The following is a 22,417-nucleotide window of genomic DNA, read 5'->3' as shown; positions in this document are numbered from 1 at the left end:
GCAAGAAAGACAGCAATTACCCTATTCCTCTATGGTTCTCATCCCTTTGATACATAAGCATCACTCTTAAAACGTTTTAAACGGCAGATGCCTAGATCCCACTCTGCAAAGTCTCTGAGGCAGACCTGTACATGTGCATGTTTAGAAAGCTCCACAGGTGCTTCTGATAGGCAACCAGGATTGAGAGCTAAAATCTTAGGTACTTGAAATCTATCCCTGGACAACATGGGAATAATGGATAGCTGTATATGTTACACACTTACAACAAGAGCAGCCAATACATCTACTTACACATAACACACACACACATCACAACTGTTTTTGGAGAATCACAGGATGTCATGGTATAGGCCTGCATTGAGGGCATCTGAAGAAAACACCGTATGAAATTTATTTCCAGATTTATGGTAGGAATGTTAAGGAAAAAGTTATCCATTGAATTATCCAGTGCCTTTTTATGAGAATTCACAGAAGAACTTTTGAGGCATCAGGACTAGTTGTGCTTTCACAGAGAAAATGATTTCTTTTTCCTTTTTAGATATCACGAATAATGTAATTAACTGCTCCTATCCTCCCCTACACTCTGGCTGCTACAAAGTTTAGACCCCAATTTGTGGCTCAGGGCTAGCCTATATACAGGGTCTTGTGACACATGTTTCGTGGACTAACTTCACTCCTTTTTTCACTATATCTTTTCTCATTTTCCCTTTTTTTATTCTTTCATTTTTAAAAATATTGTATGTCACTGGGCATCATGGATTTATGTACCTTGTCTTAAAACTTTCTGGAAGAAGTTGGGATACATATAAAAATAAATATCTATAACTGAGATGATTTCATTATATGCTTAAAACCAGAGTGAATGTCAAAACTATAAAAATACTGTAGCAGACTAGAAAGGGAAGTCCATGGATAACCACCACCTCAGCAGGGAGTTTAAATGCATTAAAATGCTGCTCAAAATTACAACGGCAGTGGTTTAAAGGGTCTATTATTCAATTCATAGAGGTAAAAACAACCATGTTGCAGTTAAAATACAGACATAAAAACACAAATGAAACCAGTGGAACTCAACAAATTGTCCTTGAGCGTTTACAAGAATAATTATAAGTACAAGGTATAGGAAAGTATTATTTATGTGCAAACTACTTCTTTGGTGTCCAACTTAAACGCCATTAAGTCATATAGTAAACAAAGTATCAGATTTTCTATAAATAGCCTGACACGTATGTTTGTACATGGTCCTTGGAAAAGTACACATACTCATTTTTATTTTAGTTATTAGAATATCAGAGTTAAACATACCTGGCTATGTAGCTATCGGTATATGTTCTTCTTTTGCTTGTAAGCACACCTGAGGCAGGATTTCGTGCCAAACTGGGTGGTGTGGAATTTCGAGGCTTGGTGTTAGCTCTAGAAGACAGAAAGAGATGGCATAATGAAAAAGTATTGCATAGCAAGCATTTATTTCTCAAGTTGCTTAGTTGCATAATTAGAAAAATAATTAGAAACTGTAGAGAGGTAAATTCAAAAGATTAAAATCCAAATAATTATTTTAAATCTGAAAACAATAGTAGCTAATATTAAGGATAAACCAAAGCATTTTGCATTTACTAACATTATCCTAATGTTACATAAAATCAATTAAAATATGTGTATATGCTTTACACAAAATTTATAAGTTAATCATTCTGAAAGGCTTCAAGCCTTCAAATTTTTTAAAGTTTTTTTTTTTTTGCACTTTTTTTTTAGGGTTTGCTTTTTTGGTGAGCAAGATTGGCCCAGAGCTAACAACTGTTGCCAATCTTACTCTTTTTTTTTTTTTTCCCTCCCCAAAACCCCGGTACATAGTTGTATATCCTAGTTGTAGGTCATTCTAGTTCTTCTATGTGGGATGCTGCCACAGCATGGCTTGATTAGCGGTGCAGAGATCCACGCCCAGGATCCAAACTTGTGAACCCCACTGCCAAAGCAGACCATGCAAACTTAACCACTGGGCTATGGGGTCAGTCCCCAAAAAGTTTAAAATCTATAGTTCTCTCAAAATAGAAATGTGTTTTATTAAATGCCTACAAGTAACTGTTAAATAATATGTTGAACATATGAGATGAGGTTAAAAAAAAGTAGCTAACCACTTTAAGAGAATAATATTAAATTTATGAAAGTCTGTTCTTGGAAATAGCAACTAAAATAAATGGGTTGATATAATTTTCTCCTTAAAGATTAAATTTCACCAACTACACAGCCTGGGCTATCTGGTATCAGTAGAGGAGGAGTTTTGTTTGATCATCACTGAATTCTCTTTCCGAAACTTCAGGAATCAAAGAAAGCTTAGAAGGCTATACGATAGTATGATGGTACAAGTATAGGCTTTGGGATTCAGATGAATCTGGATTCGAATCCCAACTGCTACTGACCAAGTTTGTGATAGTGATGGACCTCTCTGAGGCCAAGTACCCTCATTTATAAAATGTGACCATCATTTATCTCATAGGAAGGTGTGAGATGTAAATTGCAATTTATACATTTAGCATAGTTGATGACGATGATACTACTATTATTACTACTATGGCTATTGTTACCATTCAAGTTAACATTTATATAATGGTGCTTACTACATTTGGTATAGCTACATTTCTAATTGCTTTCATATGTAAACTTATTTAATTCTCATCATATTCCTATGAAGTAGGCAGAATTAATAACTCCATTTTACAATGAGGCAACAGAGATAGTAACTTACCAAGGTGACACAGCCAGTATGTTGCTGAACCTGGGGTCAGATGTTCAGAAAGTTTTAGTTCCCTCCCCCTCTTTAGAGATTTAGTCAAATCTTTTCATTTCAGAGATAAGCAATGTTGTGATACATGAACAAGCAGAACACTTTCAAAAGTTCCTTTAGATCAGAAGTTCTTAAACTTGGTTAAAATTCTTCCTCTTCTACTAATGTAGAGAGAGAGTCTCCTAAAATTTTACATAGCTATCTCCAAAATACAGAGAAGTAATAACAACATCTATTTTTCAAATGCCAAATACAATGCTAGGTACTATACATGCCTCACTCTGTTTCATCTTGACAAAATATCACAAGTTATTATTCCCATTTTAAAGTTGAAGAAACTTATATTCAGAGAGAATAAGTTGCAAAGCTATTACATGGCCACAGTACTTGAACTTGAGTTTAGGTGGGTCGTATTATAAATCTTATATTCAAATATGCAATACTGTCATTCAATGAGAGGTTGCTTGGAACAGTTACTTTAAATTATTTCTAAACTTTGACAAGTAATGAATCACCTTGGTGCAGGGATGGGTTACCCTGGACCTCTTCAAATGGCCACTGCAAGTCCATCTATAAGGTGTATTTTCTTCTCTTTTTTTTTTTTGGAAGATTAGCCCTGAGCTAACATTCTCCACCAATCCTCCTCTGTTTTTTGCTGAGGATGACTGGCCCTGAGCTAACACCCATGTCCTTCTTTGTCTACTTTATATGTGGGATGCCGCCACAGCATGGCTTGATAAGTCGTGTGCAGGTCTGTGCTGGGGATCCAAACCAGTGAGCCCTGGGCTGCTGAAGCAGAGGGCAAGAACTTAACTGCACAACACCAGGCAGGCCCCCAGGTGTATTTTTAAGGTGTATCTACTCTACTTTTATACAGCCCCTCTAGGGACATCACAGAACTGCTACAGTGCCTTTTTAGAAATTCAGTCTCTAAAAGATCATTGCCAAAGAATGGCAATTCCTCCAGTGAGAGTCATAAGAGGAACAGGAAGGACACATTTTTTTATTTTTTGGCTCTAGAACAAAGTCTTGTTAGAAATCCCATCACCTTCACATAATATGTCCGTGAGATAAGCAGATAATACAAACACTCCCATGCATATACACACACAACTTCACCATATCAATAATTCAAAGTTGTTCAAATAACAAGAAAATAAGCTTATAAACAACAGCCACCTTTAGTAAATGTCTGTCACATATTTTCAGTAATGTATTCTGAGAGATGGAATTTGAATGTCAAAAACTAGTCTTAAGAAATTGAAAAGAACTGTCTTGATAGTACTTAAAACATGTTGCCCCAGTCTCACACGGTGCACACATTTTTCTTCCTGGCCAAAATCTGGAAAGTGCTACTCTTATTCTGTATCTGCAATCTGCCTGCTATAGTACAAGAGTAATAAAAGAAAGTTTAATTTTGGAATTGCACTTAATCTACCTCACTGCTAATCAAAGTTTCTCTGAGATCTGCCTCAGAGCATACAGACAGCAGTAGTAGTACAAAAGAAATGGCTCAGGGCCCAAATTCTTCCTTCTAGGATTTATCCCTAACTACTTAAAAATAACACATGGCTGGGCCAGCCCCGGTGGCCTAGTGGTTAAGTTTGGGGTGTTCCACTTCAGTGGCCTGTGTTCAGTTCCCTGGTGCAGACCTACAGCACTTGTCAGTGGCCATGCTATGCAGTAGCTCACAGACAAACAGAGGAAGATTGGCAACAGATGTTAGCTCAGGGCAACTCTTCCTCAGCAAAACAACAAACAAACAAAAAGAACCCCACATGGCTGCTGCTAATATCTTCAAGACTCCTTCCACCTTTATTTTATTGGATATCTAATTACATTTATTATTACTTTTCATACATGGTAAGAGAATGTTGCAGTAGGACTTAGTTTAAAAGTTAACTAAGTGAACTATGTTTAACAATATATTTTTCAACTTTAGTAAGTAATTTACTAGACTCTAATTTCATCATTTTAAAATGACAAGGCCAGACTTGGTATTGAGGCCCAAACTAGTAAACCTTGAAGACTTATGTGGAAGAGCTCCAAAATGACTGCCATTGCCACAATCTCTTCTCAGTTTGCTAGGCCACAAATCAATGTTTGAATGTTTTCCAAGATCTCTTTTTTCCCTGCCTTTTTATAATAATTCACCGTGTGCTTAACTAAAAGATAATCCAGCAGTATTAAATAATATATGTGGCATAATATTCCCTATACTCTTCTTTCCAAAAATATTACTCCTAAAAAAAAAAACTTTCATAAAACTAACGATTATTGAAGGTCACTACTATTTCAACCCTCTAAAAATTAAAATTTAATGGAATAAAATGTCTGATCTAAAAACAGCTTTATTTCAGATGAGAAATGTTTACCAAAAATCAAAGTGTTTTAAATCCTAGAAGATTATTTAGCACTTCTTGGATGAAAAATCATTAAAATAAGATTTTTTAAGTACAGGGATGTACAAGTTTATAATATTCCATTATAGAAAGCCTTTAAGGAAATATCTGAAAAAGATTAACCAAACTGAGTTACAAATACTTACTTGGAAATGGGTAATAACTCATGTCTTTTGATGGCACTGTCTGATTTTGTATCACTGTCATACAACCTTTGCACATGTCTTCCAGTTCGAAGTGGAGGGCCTAACTTGTCCATCTTACTATTAAAATATATAAAGGTGTACCCATAAGGAGATTGCTACTGTCTGTTTCTTCATATAAATTTTTTTTAAAAAAGACATTATTCTGATTCATCAGAAATCTACCCCACAAGCTCTTAATTATCTGACTGCCAGGGCAAGGACTAACATCAAAAAGCATCCTCACACAGTTCACACAACGGCCGTTACTCGACATGAAAATTCGGACCCTGCAGGGCTCCCTGCCAGCTTTGACGAATCTCCAAACAAAGGCCACATTTATACCTAGCAGGGCAATGGAATCCATGGAGAAACTTCAGGTAACAACTGTTTCAAATAAAATTCATGAAACTAGAAGAGGACTGAACGTCATTACTTTAGTTACTAAGACAGATCTGATGCTTGTTCTCATGAGGCTCACAAATAATCTAACTTCTCCCCTTCCCTCAATTCATAGCTTTCTCTCTTTTCTTCTTTAATTTTATGATTTCCCCTGCATTTGCTACTGAACAATACATCACTGTTTACTTTAAAAGTACATTCTTTAAGGGATGCTTGTTTGCTCATTCATTATTCCACCTACTGACTATAAATCCTGAGCTACTATGTGTCAAGCACTGTGCTACATTCTGGGGATATAGGGGTAAAAAAGAGAGACTTGATGCTTGTTCTTATGAAGCTTAGTGTCTAAAAAGAATCTGTTCATTTTTCTAGATTATAAGAGTCTCCAAGAAGGAACACATTTCATCTATTTCTATGTTCTTCCAGTATCCTATACACAATAGGCATTTTGTTGTAATAGTTCATATTAATATTTTGTGGGTGGTGATGTTTTTACATTACATTATTTAAAACATTTTAAGATTTTTAAAAAATACTTTCATTAAATATATATTAAACATAATTCTAAAATGTCTGAGATTAAATATGATTTTTTTAATTTGTGAAAGATTATTGGAAAATTCAACTATTTGAAATTTTAATTAAAAAATCAGATTTTCCTTTGAATCATTTAAAAATTATCAAAACATTACTGTTACAAACAGTGGTTATCTTAACAAAAGGTATCTGTGGATTTGGAATAAGGAATAAAAGATCTTATTTTCTTTCTCAGAAAAAGGTTACTAAAATTTAAATTTAGAAAATTTTAAACTACTTTTTTCAAAACAGATTCCTCTAATACGTTAAGAACTACTCAAGCCTTATATATGATACAACAAAGTTCAATTTCAGAAAGGAAATGTGTAAAATCTAATAAAAATCTAAAGGTAATTGTCTAAGGGAAATATTACATATACTCCATATGAGAGGATTACCAGTATTTTCAGATTTTAAAAACCTAATTTAGCTTCCAATAATGATTTAATGTACCATATACCCATTATAAAATTTAACTCAATTGATCCATCTATCTAAATGTGTATGTATTCATATATATATATATAAAAATACATGTGTAGTCATATATATGTAGAAATATATGTGTAGTCATATATATATATAAATACACACACACACATTAAGTGTTACTTAGGCTAAATGTTAGTAAATGTTACTCTTAAGCTAAAATCCCTTAAATTTATGCCCTGCTATAATTTGCTACTGTTATACTATATATATATTTTATATATATGCTATTTATTATATACTAAATGCTATATATATTATATACTACAGTATACAGTATATGTATACTATACACTGTTTTATATATATTTATATATAAAAATCTTGATTACATATATATTTTCAGTCTCATGCAATAAGAGCAATGTTAGGGTAATTAAATACACTTAAAAATTATTAGTTTATGAAAGAAGAATTTTCAAATATTTCAAACTTTCCCTAAACTACTCAGATCACAACGTGTAACAGACCATTCCCCATGTACCCATCTCCATATTTAAGTTACTGAACACGAACATTTCCCAGCTCAAGTCTCCTTTTCCATCAAAGCCCCTGTGCTTCATCCTCCAGTAGCACTAAAGATAAGTCAAAGCAGCAACAAGATGAAGAGAAATTTGGAAAGAAACTGAAATCTGAAAAAGTGGTGACATATTTTCCAAAGGAACTTAAAGTCTTTAACCTAAGTGATTGCTTTTGGGTTGAAGTTTCTTCTCTGTGTCTTTCTTGTCTTGCAAACTATCAGTTGAGAAGTGAATAAGATGAATATAGGACCCAGGAAGCCTATGTCTACCACATGCTTTGCCCTGACATCAGGGGCATTAGATGTTTCAAGTTACATCATCTACATCTAGTGTTACTTTGAGAATTAATCAATGTTGGGGAGAGTACAATGAGAATTCCACTTCATGTATTTTTTAATTAATCACAAACTTTGAGAAATATAATTTCAATCTGATAGTACTCCATTTTGGAACTATCAATATCAATGTCTTTTAGAGTCTATCTATGGTATTTTTCTTTTAAAGGCTCCAACTGAGTAATGACAATTATTACACACCCAAGGTCTGAAAGAAATTAAGGCAGGAATAAATAAATCCATTCAGCAGTAAAAGCAGTCTTGTTGCAGCTATGGAAAAAAAAAATGAGGGTATTTTTTTAAGCCAACCAAGTACATCTACATAGCATACATTTTGCAGAATAAGCAATCTGACCACATAGCATAGAATTTTAATCACATATAATATTCAAGGATATGTCATTAAGTTGGCACCGATTTGGTCAGAGACAACACAAAAGTGTTCTTTCAATTCAACCACAGAAAAGTGTTGAATTAATAGAAGTCAAAAAACACTTTGGTTCCATGCAACACTAATCTATGGCCAAAGTTACTAAATAGCCATATGACTTAAAATATAACAGTTTATCTTCGCATATAAATAAAGAATTCTTAAAACCTCTACCTTCAAATTATAAATACCTAATTTCTATGATAATTTACTTATTCTAAAATAGGGAGTGGCAAACTTTTCCTGTAATGGGCCAGAGAGAAGTATTTTAGGCTTTGGGGGCTATTCTCTCTCTGTCACAAATACTCAACTCTGACCCGTAGCATGAAAGCACCCGTAGACAATATATGAATAATTGGGTGTGGCCATGTTCCAATTGAAACAGGTGTTGGGCAAGATTTGGCTCTCAAACCATAATTCAAAAAGATCATCTGCTCTAAAATATAAAAATTCCATCTATGAGAGGATGCCAGTATTTTAAGATTTTGAAAATCTAAATGAAAGGCAGATTTCAATGACTTTTTAAAATTTTACCATATATTAAAGGGTTATGATAAATAACACTACATTATCCTGTCTTCCTCCCCAAAAATATATTACTTTTTGTCAAGCTAACACATTTCTGTAGATGCTAAACTGTTCTATCTTAACCAAGACTTTTTAATTTAAAATGACTATCTGTAGTTGCATATAACTGCCATGACATGAACAGTATATCTAGAAGGAGTAATATTTTGGCAAGCTTTCAAAATATTCATAGCTGAATGAGCATTTTTAGAAATATTTGGCAATGATATCAACTTATTTCTAATTTGAAATAAACTTTAACCTAAGGAAGGGCCTTGTTTACTGTTGATACCATGTAAGTGCATTCTCTTAGGAAATAAGCCACTCAGTCTTGTAAGACTATAGTAAGCATAGCAGACTGAGAGATAATAAAAAGATGACTTCTGAACTACTATTGGGGAAAAATGTACCAGGCGGTATTTCGTATCTTTATAGACCTCCAATGTCATGATGTTCCAAGGCATTCAGTTTTGAAATATGCTGTACTTCTGCTTTTGATCCTGAACTCATCAACCCTATACTGGTAATTCTGTATTTCACTTTCATGGCAAAGTTAACTTTCCTAATCCAACAGTCTCAATCATTGTTATCCACATAAGAAGCCAAACTGCAATTCTAGGTTGTTTCAGGCATTTCTAGATCAATAATAAAAATATCACAAGACAGAAAAGGTCATGAAAGTCTACATAATCTTCCACATAAACTTAATTCACATACATCGAAAGATTGGCTTATGAGAAAAGCCTCTTTCCACTCATACAAAAATGTACTTAAAACTAGACATTTGTTTCTTACTGCTGTTAATTAAAGTATGAGAAACCAAATTCAATTTTTGCATTAAGAAACGCTCCTGACATGTATGCTGTTGCCCCAAAGTAAACTTCTGTTTTTCACGGTAACTGGACAGAAGTAAATCTCTGAAATTTGATATTTTAGCTATTGAAAACTATCAGCTGAAATGTCCATTTAAGCTGGTAATTAACCATTAAGAAAACATGATTCTCAAGGAATGACTGTGTAAACTCTGTGACACAATTCAAATGTGGCAATATTTATTTAAAAGCTCTGTTTCGTCATACTTCTAAAACCCCCTAGCATTAAAGATAATCACCTTTTAGAATAAGGGAAAAGGTATAACAGGGCACAAGTAGTCTTTGGGTGGTAAAAATGATGCAGTCTACACAAAAATTGAAATATAATGATGTACACATGAAATTTATATAATGTTATAAAACAATGTTACTGCAACAACAAGAACAAAAAAGAATAAGGGAAAATATTCCCACACGGTTTGTTTTGATTAAAAAACATCTATTAAAATCAGTTGACTCACAGGTTGTCTAGAAGTCAATTACAAAACACAAAAATTTTTCCAAGTACAAAGATAAATTTTTCTGTGGTATAACTCCAATGTATGTTAAATATTACAGATCACTGGTATGCATAATTGAAGCTGACCACAATAAAGATTATACATTACAGCTATCCAAGTCTTAATTGTATCTTATTCACTCCTGAATCATCTGTGTCAATGGAAATAATGGTTGCCATACAAACGTCAATTAATTATTCCATCATTACCAGAACCATGATTTTTGATATGCCAATAGGTTGACAAACAAGGGATTTAATTTATTAATTCATTTTTTTTCATTTATTTGCCAAAAATTGTCCCCATATGTAAGGCATTATGTAGTTACATCTGTAAGCAAGGCCAACACATAGAGCTTTACTGTCAAAGAGCTTACAATCTAGCAAGGGAAACAGAGAAACAAATCACTACCTCAATAATCCTAAAAAAGGAATGAACTCTGCTACTAAATAGACAGCCATGAATGGCTGCATTTAATACAGTAATATAATAATGTTCCGGTTAATACACTAATGTATTGGCCAGAAGCAAACACCACCACTCTTTCCAGTAGTTGGAAACACTCCCTTCACACGTAAGGATCATATATAGAACAGACAATCAGAAACTGAATAGTTATGTTTGACAGTTTAATATGAGACAACCAGAAATTTTAAATCTTCACGCATTATAAGCAGTGCATAACATAAAATTATTGAGCTCAAAATCTTTGCTTGTTAGTAAAAACATATTTTGTCCTAGGGGGTCATATAAATATTGACCAGATTTTCTGAGTTCAGTTGTCAAGGTCTAAGCAAGAGTCACAGAATGTTGTCAGCGTGCGACAGAGAAAAGAGATATACACAAAGTCAGAGAGCTACTTAGTGGCAAAAGAGGGTCTAGAAGCCTAGTTTTCTGATATTTCTACTTAAAAATATCAGCTTTTGATTCATAATCAACTGTAAACGAAACCATAAACAATATGACGCACAAGCACTATAACTTAACATGGAAGGCGATTCTCCGTGATTTGGTAAAAAAGGCTTTGTAAAGTTGAAACATATATGGCTGTGTCTGTACTTTAGTTAAAGATCTAGTGAGCTGCCTCTCTACAGAAGCAAAGAAACAAGGTCGAGTCAGTTTTTTCCCCACTGGAAGATGAGAGCCTTTTACTTTTCAACCACCTGCTCTACTGATAACCTCTCTCCTTCTTAAGGATAGTCTGTCTCTTCTTTTTGGAAGCACAACAAGGAGAAAAAACATTTAACTAAGGAGATCTTGTCAGTTGAGTTTTTTCTCTTTCTGCAGTGATAATTACACAAAATTCCTTTTAGGTCTTGTACTTTCTACATAGTCCAAATTAGGAAACAAAGGCATTACTCTCACTTGATACATACTCTTGTATATATTTCCTACATGAAAACTAAAGTGATAACCTATATCTGAAAATAACGTGTGCTCTATTTCCTAAATCAACTCGATCAGTACTTGTAAAGATATAGACATAAGCCCTCATTCTAATGGTCATGTGGCAATCCTTTAATTTTCCGATTTAACAAAATGGAAGAGAAAGTGAGTTTCCACTGGAATAGGAGGCCTTCTATTAAAATCTCTAGCACTATCAATGATTTCTCCAGATTAAAATAATTGTTCAAAGCTTAATTATGCTACTTTATTAAAAGCTGTGTATATAAAACTGTAGAAATACAGAACGTATTTTAAAAGTATTAAATAAAAAGAAAAGAATCACGCACTGTTAATATTTCAGCATATTTTGTCCTTTTTGTCTACAGATATTTTTATAGTTTCTATCATAGTATACAGGGAGTTTGCATCCAACATTCCTCTTTGGTAACAGCAGGATCATCTTATTAAAATGTGTATATATTTTATGGTTGCATACTATCCCTTTGTAGATTGTTCATAATTTGCTATTCAAACAAAGCTAGACATTTTTGTGATTTTTTTTTTACATTACAATAAAAACATATAGAAGAGACTAATGTTTAGAGCCAAAGAGACCCCAATTTGTACCCTGCTTCTACTCCTGACAGCTGTGCGGCTGTGAGCAAACTACTTTTGCTTCTTTGAGCCTCTCATCCTAAGGCGTGGGGTGACTTTAAAAAAATTTTTGTAAAATATCTAGCACAGTGCCTGACACATAAAGCTTAATAAATTATGATTATTACGAAAATCATCTCTATTTCAAATAATTTCCTTAGACTAGATTCTCAGCAGTAAAATTATTCAATCAAAAATATAAACGTTTTTAAGGCTCTTGATAATGCCACCAGATTTTCTTCCAAAATGGTTGTACTAATTTAGACCCTCAAGAGCAGTGAGTGTGCTCCTGACCAGCAAGGCATTACAAGGCAAATGAACTTAGAAAGAAAGTTAAGGTTAATGAAAAAGCCAATTATCTAAACAAAATAAAACCTTAGTACCATATATATATCATTAATGAATCAATTCAGCGTAGACTTACCCTACTTGAGGGGCTGCAATCCCTTTATGGGAGGGGGACAAGGTCTGAAGTTTGTTTCCCACAGAGCTGCTAACTGAAGACACTTTACCTGAAGGCACACCTTATAATAAAAAAGGAATTAGTTTCAACGACACTCTGAAAAAGAAAAATCACAGAAAACAGAGCATCTGACAAGGAAGACAAGGGTTTAGTGGCACTAAATCTCTGTGGCAATAAATCAAAACAAGTTACCAACAAGAAAATTATTTTAAAAAAATGAAATTTCCAGGGAACAACATGTAGCATCCGTCTTTTCTAATTTCTGTATTTCTTTCTCACAATTTACAAACAAATAAAGGTACACTTCAGTAGTCAATATCTTCTTCAAACGTTTGTCTATTAAGGACAATTGTCGAGATCAGAGAGGTACAGGTAGAAATGAGGGAAAAAATACTGTGGTCAAAGAATCAAGAAAACAATTAGGTTGACTATTCTGAAGAGATGATACATTAATAACAACATCAAGGATAGACATTTAAGCTAAAAAAAGGACTATAAAATATCTAAAGTAGAAGCTGTTGAAAGTCACTTTATTTTTACCCAGAATAACTTACTTATCCCTCCACATCGTTTCCTATTTATAAATCTATTTTAATAATCCAGAACAGAACACTAACTTCATTTCCTTCTCTACCAACATTGTTTAAAGAAAAGAAGAAAAGACAAGCTATTTTACGGAGTTCATTACCTACAACAGTTTTGCCGGTGCTGCTCGGCTGCGGTAATCGTGAAGAGCCTGACAACGCAGTTCCAGGAGAACTCGACTTTTTAAGTGCAGGCGGCTTATACTAAAATAATGAAAATAAAATATCTTGTCAACACGTTTTGACTAAGGATTATAAACTAGTATTTCAAAATCTCACAGTCCCTTAAATGAGCGATCTTTCTATTAGCTACCGACTTCCCCAAATGGAGAAAGTGTAGATTAAAATACACCACCTAAGAGAGAGGTTTCCCAAAATACGTTCCCTTTCAAAACTGGCATACTAGAAAGTTGGCTCAGATGTCACACTGCTAAAATAAACTAAGAGCAACTTTTCCCAGTTCTCAGGAAAAAAAAAAGTTTAATGGAAAAAATTTCCTCAATGTTAAGAATTTAAATGCCAAGCAAACATTAATAGAAAAAACTTAGAAACACCCAAAGATGTTCATTTGGTGGTACAGCTTTAAAGGTCAAGATTTTTACATGTTCCTGGGTGTGGTTTTATATTTCATATATATAATCCAGCCATATTTCCTAGTGATAAAAATTCATAAGATTACCTATCAGTCTGCAGAAGTTTTACATAGCTGCTTTTTGGATTTCCCCACTGTGAAGAGAAGGAGCTAACCCTGGCTTCCCTATCCTCACCAGACCATATTAGATGAATGGAATATGGCCTGAGAAGATAGGGTATTTCAGCTTATCTTGTTTATTTTTACTTTTTCTCAACTCTCTAGACGGATTTCATTATTAATTTTATTTTACTGTCTCTTATTTGAGCCAAATTTTGCTCAAATGCTGAATACAAAAATATGTCATGACCTGCTCCAATACAAAGAAATGAACCTGCCCAGGGTTATACCCCAACTTAACACAACAGGAATTAAGACGCATGTCACCTTAGTTACAGCCCAGTGCTTCAAATATAAGGTGATTACCGTGCTTACATGGGTACCTGAGACTCAGCCCAGTGCATTATTTAGACTGCTAAGGACTTTAGGTGAGAAACCGGTGTTAAACCTAACTATCAAAAATCGAATATTTTATAATCAATAATCAGAATGAAACCTAAGATGTACCACTACTAAAACTGTGGGTTAAACACAAATTTTAAAGTCAAACATTATAACCCTTCAAAATTCAGTATGTGATCTTTGAAAAAAAAAAATCTCGATAAAAGGGGCACACTCACACACACAAATACCATGCACATTTGGCACGGCAATGCCAGAAACTGAAATTTCTTAGGCAATTGGCAAATAGAAAACCTTCAATAACTGTCTGTCAATGAACAAATGACTAGAAGACTTTGGAGATGAGCCATATAAAGACAGTTTCTTTGAAAACCTAAGAGGTGTTTCTCGTTTAAAAGGACATCTGGTTAGTATCAGTCTCTCCCACTAAAATACCAATTAAGATATTAGGAAATATCTTAAAACTAACAACATGGAAAACAAGACCTAACAAAGACTTGTTCAAATATCAGAGACATGTCTACTCAAAACAGGGTCAATAAAACTGGATCAAGAAACAGGATTGGTGACCCACTCATACTGTGCTAACTACCAAAGAAGAGCACAATGACTAGCATGAAGAAGGGCACTAGGGCAGGGATCACATACTGTCTCAGGCTGGGCACAGGCAGGAAGACCCTGGTAGCATTACACAGTGGGGGCTCAAGATTTTTATGTTCATATTTGAGACTATTATTATTAACTTAATGGCTCACAAACAGAAAAAGACACAATATTCCTGTCAAAAGGTGCTTTGTTTCTCGGCTCTGTATTAGGCCTCCTAATGTTTTACTCTATTTTATTGTCAGTTTTTCTGAGATATCCAGAACCTAGCCCAACCTTATCTATCTCCTGTATTGCCTCTTACCTTCAACAAGAACTAGTCAGGTTAGTTTCCTTACTGAATCCTCGGACTGCTCTGAATGCCTCTTGTTTAAAACATACTCTCCTGCCTCTCAGTAACTCGCTGTTCCCCCGACCTAGGTAATCTGACTGCTTCCTCACTGAGCTGCATTTTGTCTGTTCTACAATATCTACCTGAAATTCTACCAGTATTACACAGGCTTTCAGGACGACTCTTGCTGGCAACAACTTTGTGTAAATCCATTTTAATGATCAAAAGAACAAAATCACTTCATTTTTATACAGTTATAGTCAATACATATTTCTTTCATTCATTGCATAAATATTTGTTAGGTGCTTATCACTTCATGTGTTTTTATACAGATCTCATACTTAATAAGTCTCCTTAGTAAAATATTTATATTTATGAAGACTATTGAAATTGGAAAAAATTAAAGAACACGAAAGACGTTCATTTCTGATAAAATGGGAGAAGGCACTATTTGAACCAACCCTTCAAGTAAACACTAAAAATGCTCAGGAAAGTACAAGAAATCATTTTAAAAGCACTGAATGTCAGATGAGAGAAAAAAGAACTGCCAGGCCAACACCATGTGAGACTTTAACAACGATCTGGCCATCATGTGGATTTGCTGTATGAGTTTGTATGACCAGGCTGGTCAAGCAAGCTAAAGCCGATAATTTAAAGTGCTTCCAGACTGGTCGCACTCTCAGGTATCTGAAAGAAGTAATACAGATGTCCTCTGGAAGAAGGCACTTCACAAGAATAATCTTCATGAATAACTTTTTAAGGGCAACAAGCAGTAAATGGTCAATAAGAATTATGTACATAATAATGTAAGGAACCACGAATGAGGAAAAAAAAGACAGCAAGAATATATCCATAATGGTCACATGATGCTGTAATTACTAGATACATAACATAAAACAACTATGGTGACTACATTGAAAGAAATCAAGACAACTTTGAAAATATTAACAGGGAGTTAGAAACTATAAGTAATATAGGAAATTAGAAAAATAGCCAAGTTCAAGAAATTAAAGATATTACATATGCAATGGTGGAGGAGTGAAGCAGCTGTATAACCCTCCTAAAGATGACATTTTAAAAGAGGATTAAAAAAGAGATTTTAAGAGACTGGAAACCATCTAAGAGCAGTTCTTCCAGAAAACTGGCAACTGTGTACTGTGTGTTCACTGCAGGGAAGGGGAATGGAAAGGAGGAGGGAAAGAAAGGAAGGAAAAAGAAAACAGGAAAGTATGACCCTTATTCAGCAAAAACAGTCAATAGAAACTGACTCCAAGTGGGCACAGGTGTGTCAGATTTAGCAGTTAAGAACTTCAAAACAGTTATTACAGGGGCCAGCCCAGTGGCAGACTGGTTAAGTTCACCCACTCTGCTTTGGTGGCCCAGGTTCTCCGGGTCGAATCCTGGGTATGGATCTATACACCGCTCATCAAGCCATGCTGTGGCAGCATCTCAGATACAAAATGGAGGAGGACTGGCACAGATGTTAGCTCAGGGCCACTCTTCCTCAAGCAAAAAGAGAAAGACTGACTACAGATGTTAGCTCAGGGCCAATCTCCCTCACCAAAAAAAATACAAAAAAAACAAAAACAAACAAAAAACAATTATAAATCTGTTCAAAAGGTAAAGGAACATATGTACAAGAATCAAAAGGAAATAGGGTAACAGTGAATGAACAGACAGGGAATCTCGACAGAGAAATGAAGGCAAAATACAAGAATTTTCTGATAACCAAAAACAGAAAATTCCTTGCCAACAGATCTGCACTATTAGAAAGCCAAAGAAACTTCTCCAGGCTGAAGGGAAATGACAAAATATGGCAGCTCAAATTTACAAGAAGGAATAAAGAGGTCTGGAAATGATAATATGTGAGCAAATATAAAGTATATGCATAAATATGTGTGCATATATGTATAAATATGTTTATATATTTATTTTCTTCTCCTAATTTATTTAAAGGGCAGATGACTTTTAAAGCAATAAGTATATGTTATATAACAATAACCATCAAGAGTAGTGATAGGTTTATAATATCTATGGAGTTTTTATATATATATATAATAGCTCTAAAATTGGTGCGAGGTATATGGACATATCCAAAGATAGCGATAAGTTAAAGATGCATTTTGTTATTTGTAGAGTAACCATTTAAAAAAATTAAAAATGTATAGCTAGAAAGCCAATAGAGAAAATAAAACATCTTTTACTAAGACAAAAGAGGCAAGAAAGAAAGAAGTAACAAAACTTCTTTCTTTAAAGTAACAAAAGAAGTAACTTGAAAGAAGTAACAAAAAAAAGACAAAAATAGAAAACAGCAACATGACAGACCTAAATACAACCATATCAATAATTATATCAAATATAAATGTCTAAAAACTTCAACCAACAGGTTGAGGTTACAATATCGGATTTAAAAAAAGGAACAATTATATGCTGTCTATAGAAGATGAAAAACACAAATTTAAGTTACAAAAAGGAAATTAACAGAATTAAGCTGAAATGGCTATATATTATCAGATGACACACACTTCAACACAAGGAATCCTGCAATAGACAAAACAGGACACTCCAGAATGATAAAAGGGTCAATAAATGGGGAAGATACACCAAATTATAAATGTAAATACAATTAAGAAGAGAAATTCAAAGGACCTGAAGCAAAAGCTGGCAAAATTGATGACAGTAGAAAAAGTCACAATCACAGCTGATGATTTTAACACATTTCCCTCAGTAATTGATGGAACATCTAAACCAAAAGGCAGTAAGAACATGGAGGATCCGGGTGACACTACCAGCTCCCTTAACCTAATCGACATTTATAAATCTTTATACCCTACAACTACAGAAGACACTTTTTTTTTTCACATGCCACGGAGCATTCACAAAAAAATACCATGTTAGGCAATAACACAAATCTCAGTAAGACGGAAATCTTACCAAGCATGTTCTCATACAACAGAATTAAGTTAAAAATAAACAATTAAATATCTAGAGAAGCCCCAAATAACCAGAAGTAAATGACTCACTTTTGAATAAACTATGAGCAAAAGAAGAAGTCACAAATTAGAAAATATTTTGAACTCAACAATAAAAACAAAATCCACATATTAAGATTTTTGAGATGCAGCTGGAGCAATGAAATCAAAAGCTGGTTCTTTGACAAGATGTAATTAAATTGATAAAACTCTAGCTAGAATGATCAAGGGAAAAAAGAAAAACATCAGAGAGAAAAGAAGAAAATCTATCTGATTTTAAGACTTCGAAGCTACAATATTTAGTATGGCAATAATGTTTGCACAATGACAAAACCACCCAGTGATGCATTCTTCAGAACGTATCCCTGTTGTTAAGCAACACATGACTGTACTGTATCACTAGTTTGATCAGAGCAGGGTCAACAAGTAGGTTCTAATCAGGCCAGATTATAGTTGTTAAATACGACAAGGACGCATTTAAGCATCTTTAGGAAAAAGATTCTATTTAGTTTACTAATATAAACCCAGTACCTGACACACTGTCTGGTTCAAAGAGTGTACTCAATAAAAATTTCTTGAATGAACAGAAATGAGAAAATATGAGGTTACACTGAAATGAATATATATGACTGGGTATGGAAGCAGAAGTGATACAATTTAAGGTGGGAACTATCAACTACTTGGATTTACATTTACCAATCATGCGGCACCATGTTGCTGGAATATACACCTTCTACTCTATTTCCTTTGCTCTACTGACTATTTTTTTCTTAAAACAAAACAAAAAAATCATATTAGTGTTCTTAACTATTTAAAAGATGTACATTATTTGACATCTGTTCTGGACATTCTTCAAAATGAGTTTTCTTCTTTGTTCTTTCCCCACAATGATGATGATGATGACAATGATATGTTCCCTTTCCAATTATATTACCAAAAATTCAATAAGAGGATTCTCTCAAGGAAGCGTCAATTATAACAGTCTTTTAACCCAGCATTTTATTCATAAGTAACAAGAGAAATGGATTTGATTATTTACTGCCTGCTAGATTTACAGTATTAAAACAACTGTTTACAAATGAAAGCTTTGTGAACAATGAAATTTGCTTAAAAGTACGACATTATCAAAGTTTTTGTGTAACAATATGCTTAAAGAAAAACCATAGTACTATAAAAATTAATTTTATACAACAAATTCCTTATATGGTTTATGGTCATCTAAGGGCTTTCACATACATTACTTCACTTGCTTCTCACAATGATCGTGTAGATTACCACTTCACAGATGAAGAAACAAAGCCTTCCATACATGAAACGTTCTTTCCCTAAAAATTCAAAAGCAGCGGTTCGGATCTGACCCCAGGCTTTCATTCACTCTGTGTATTACTCATATATAGCACGGTCACATTCAGCACTTACTTGATCTTCAAATGTCGATTTTTATTGCCATTTTCTCACTCTTCTAACCTCTCTAGTTTCCTCTGACTCTGCTTCACCTATTTTTAACTTATTTTCTTACTTTTTTCCTAATACCTCTTTAAAACTGTTTATTTTCAACTCTCTACCAAGTCCATTTCAATTAACTAATTAAATTACTTGTTCTCAATTAGCCATTCAAATTTTTTACTAAATCCCTAACAGTAAATATAAATTTTAGCAGGTGAGAGAACTGTAGTTAAATGTTCTGTAAAGCATCAAGACAAAATTGTGAACTAGAGTCATTTTCTCATTTGTTTGTAAAAAGGATTAAATTGAGCATTTCACCTGTGTCCGGGAAGTTGCTTTTCCTTTGGTATCAGTAGAAAATTTGCCTTTATTGCTAATACGTGCTGCCTGTTCCTTACAGAAATTTATATGCCTATCAGCTGCATTTTCATTAAATCTTCTCTGGCAATATGGGCACTGAATATAATCTAAGGCAGAAAAAAGAAACAGATTAACAACACTTGAAAAGCGACATAAAGATTTATAAGCTTTTATGAATGGTGATTCAAGATGTTTAACATAAATAATAACATTTAATAAGCAAAAACTCTCATCTCCTTATAACCACTCAACCTGACTTAGGTAAACTTAGTAAGGATGTTTAAGAAAAAGTTTGCTAGAATATGATAAATTCCAATTTTCTACCAGCTTAGAATCAAATTTGAGGAAAAAAGAACAAAAAGATAAATCCTCAGTACAAAACAATTAGTAGAGGGAAAAATGTTACTTCTTTTTTGCCTCTATAATACCATATGTTTCATCATATATACATATTTTTATACAGTACACCAGTCAAATAGTAACAATATAATACATTGAAACTACATTTTAAAATTTGGCCTCATCTGTTAAAATCTTTTATTTTAATTAGAGGAAAACTGTCAAGGAATAGCTTAATTGACTTTAAACTTTTATTTTGTCTTAGAGGTCCCAACAGATGGAAGAAGTGATAAAAATATACCTCATTAACATAATTAATTCAAATTTAAGAAACAGCAAATGTTTCCAAGATAAAATATTCTTCCAAAATGCAATGTATACTGTAAATAAAATTTCTTTCAGAATTAAATCTCAAAATTATCCCAGACAGAACCAAATTTTGTAGCATTGTAAGAGTTCTCAATTTTATGAGACACTGATAAGCCATAAATACAAAAAATTTTGGATTGTCAAAAAATATGTCAATTTATTTCAACAGGTTTACTTTACAAAGAGTGTGTCCTTTAGAATTTACACTCATCTGAAGCTCAGAAATTTGTCCTTACTATCGAAGCAGGCCTAAAATCTCTAATAACAAAGAAGTTGTTTTGTCAGCACTAAGAGATTAAAACATTTCTAAAGTCCAAATTATCCTTGAGAACTGGCACTCTCTAACATATGCAAACATGAGAAATACAGCTATGTTGAATAAAATGTAATATACAAATACCTCCAAAGCAGAAAGAAAATTCAACCTCACAGGGAAAATTAAGGTAGAAGAAGAAGAAACCTAAACCTACTTGAAACATTCACAAACACTCACAGCGTTAAAGTTAATTACTAATACTCTACAACAGGGGTTGGCAAACTAGGGCCCGTGGGCCAAATCTAGCCTGCCTACTGTCTGTTTTTATAAATAAAGTTTTATTGGAACACAGCCATGCCCACTCATTTACACATTGTCTGAGGCTGATTTCTTGCAATAGTGGTAGACTCACGTAGTTGCATCTCATGGCCTGCAAAGCATAAGATATTTACTATCTGGACCTTTATAGAAAGTTTGTCAACCTCTCCTCTACAACAGCTAACTTATGTTAAAATAACTACCTCTTTAGACTACTCTAATAACCAATGTCAAAGTGTCAACTGTGCTATTTTAAATCTTCCAGTATCTCAATATCTCAAATAAGGTTGACAGTATCTTGCCTTGCTTTTGGTAAACTTAAGTAATTTTTACCCATTCAATGAAGAAAATATAATAATACTTAAATTTAGGTATATCAGTCTATATGGTAGTTTCCCCACATGAATTGCACATTTTAGAAGCAATATTATGCTATCTTTTTCCTTCCCAGATGACAAGATACCAAAGAACGAGGTAACATAACTATGTGAATCTTACTGAATGACTACATTTCAATCCACAGTAAGTATGATTAAAATATTTCCTGGAATATTAACATTTAATAGTTACTACAATAATTTGAAAAATGGTATTATAATGCTTTATGTTTAAATAAAAGTATTAAGATAAAAAGATAATGATTTCTATGTTCAACACTGATGTGTCTTTATAAGCCTCAATGCCTGGCTATCATTATTTTACAGCAAAGCTTTTAAAGATTATGCTTCATCAGGTTCCACTATGATAAATTAAGTTTAAAAACAACTTGAAATTTATAAAAATTCTATCATTATCTTCTCCCCACATGAACACTTCCATCAACGACGCCCCATATACCAGGATCATAAGAAGGCGGAGGAGGAGGAGGAAGCTTGCCACCCTCTTTAAGCGCCTGATCAAGGCCTTTAGCAGCTCTTATGGTGGCAATGAACTCTTCATGTTTTCTTCTCCAATTAGATGGTTTCTTTGGTGGTTCAGGCTATAAATAAAGAAAAACCAGTTTCAAAACATTTTTTAGATAAACTGAAATAAAACTTGACAAAATGCCGTATTATTTTAAATGTCCTCTTATCAGGAATCCTTAAATGATGTCCTTTCTAAATCTCTAATTTTAAAAAGAAACTTTATGCAACTATATTACATGCAATTTTTAAAATGTAATTCTAACTGTAACAGACATTGCTA

At 33.6% G+C, this 22,417-nt stretch overlaps 1 protein-coding gene across 1 annotated transcript in view; it reads right to left on the bottom strand.

Annotated features, from left to right (window-relative positions):
• ZC2HC1A (zinc finger C2HC-type containing 1A) overlaps nucleotides 1-22,417 on the bottom strand; it is a 48,192-nt gene that overhangs the window by 9,939 nt on the left and 15,836 nt on the right. The window contains exons 4-8 of the mRNA XM_046642520.1: nucleotides 22,070-22,211; nucleotides 19,909-20,057; nucleotides 13,250-13,349; nucleotides 12,523-12,622; nucleotides 1,306-1,413 (exon numbers count right to left, since the gene is read on the bottom strand). Coding sequence (XP_046498476.1) covers nucleotides 1,306-1,413; nucleotides 12,523-12,622; nucleotides 13,250-13,349; nucleotides 19,909-20,057; nucleotides 22,070-22,211 — 599 coding nt within the window. The remainder of the gene's footprint in view (nucleotides 1-1,305; nucleotides 1,414-12,522; nucleotides 12,623-13,249; nucleotides 13,350-19,908; nucleotides 20,058-22,069; nucleotides 22,212-22,417) is intronic.

The sequence above is a fragment of the Equus quagga genome, chromosome 16, assembly GCF_021613505.1.
Source record: "Equus quagga isolate Etosha38 chromosome 16, UCLA_HA_Equagga_1.0, whole genome shotgun sequence".
Classification (NCBI taxonomy): Eukaryota; Metazoa; Chordata; class Mammalia; order Perissodactyla; family Equidae; genus Equus; species Equus quagga.
Note: the sequence above shows the minus strand (reverse complement) of the source record. Positions and strands in the feature narration are given on the sequence as shown.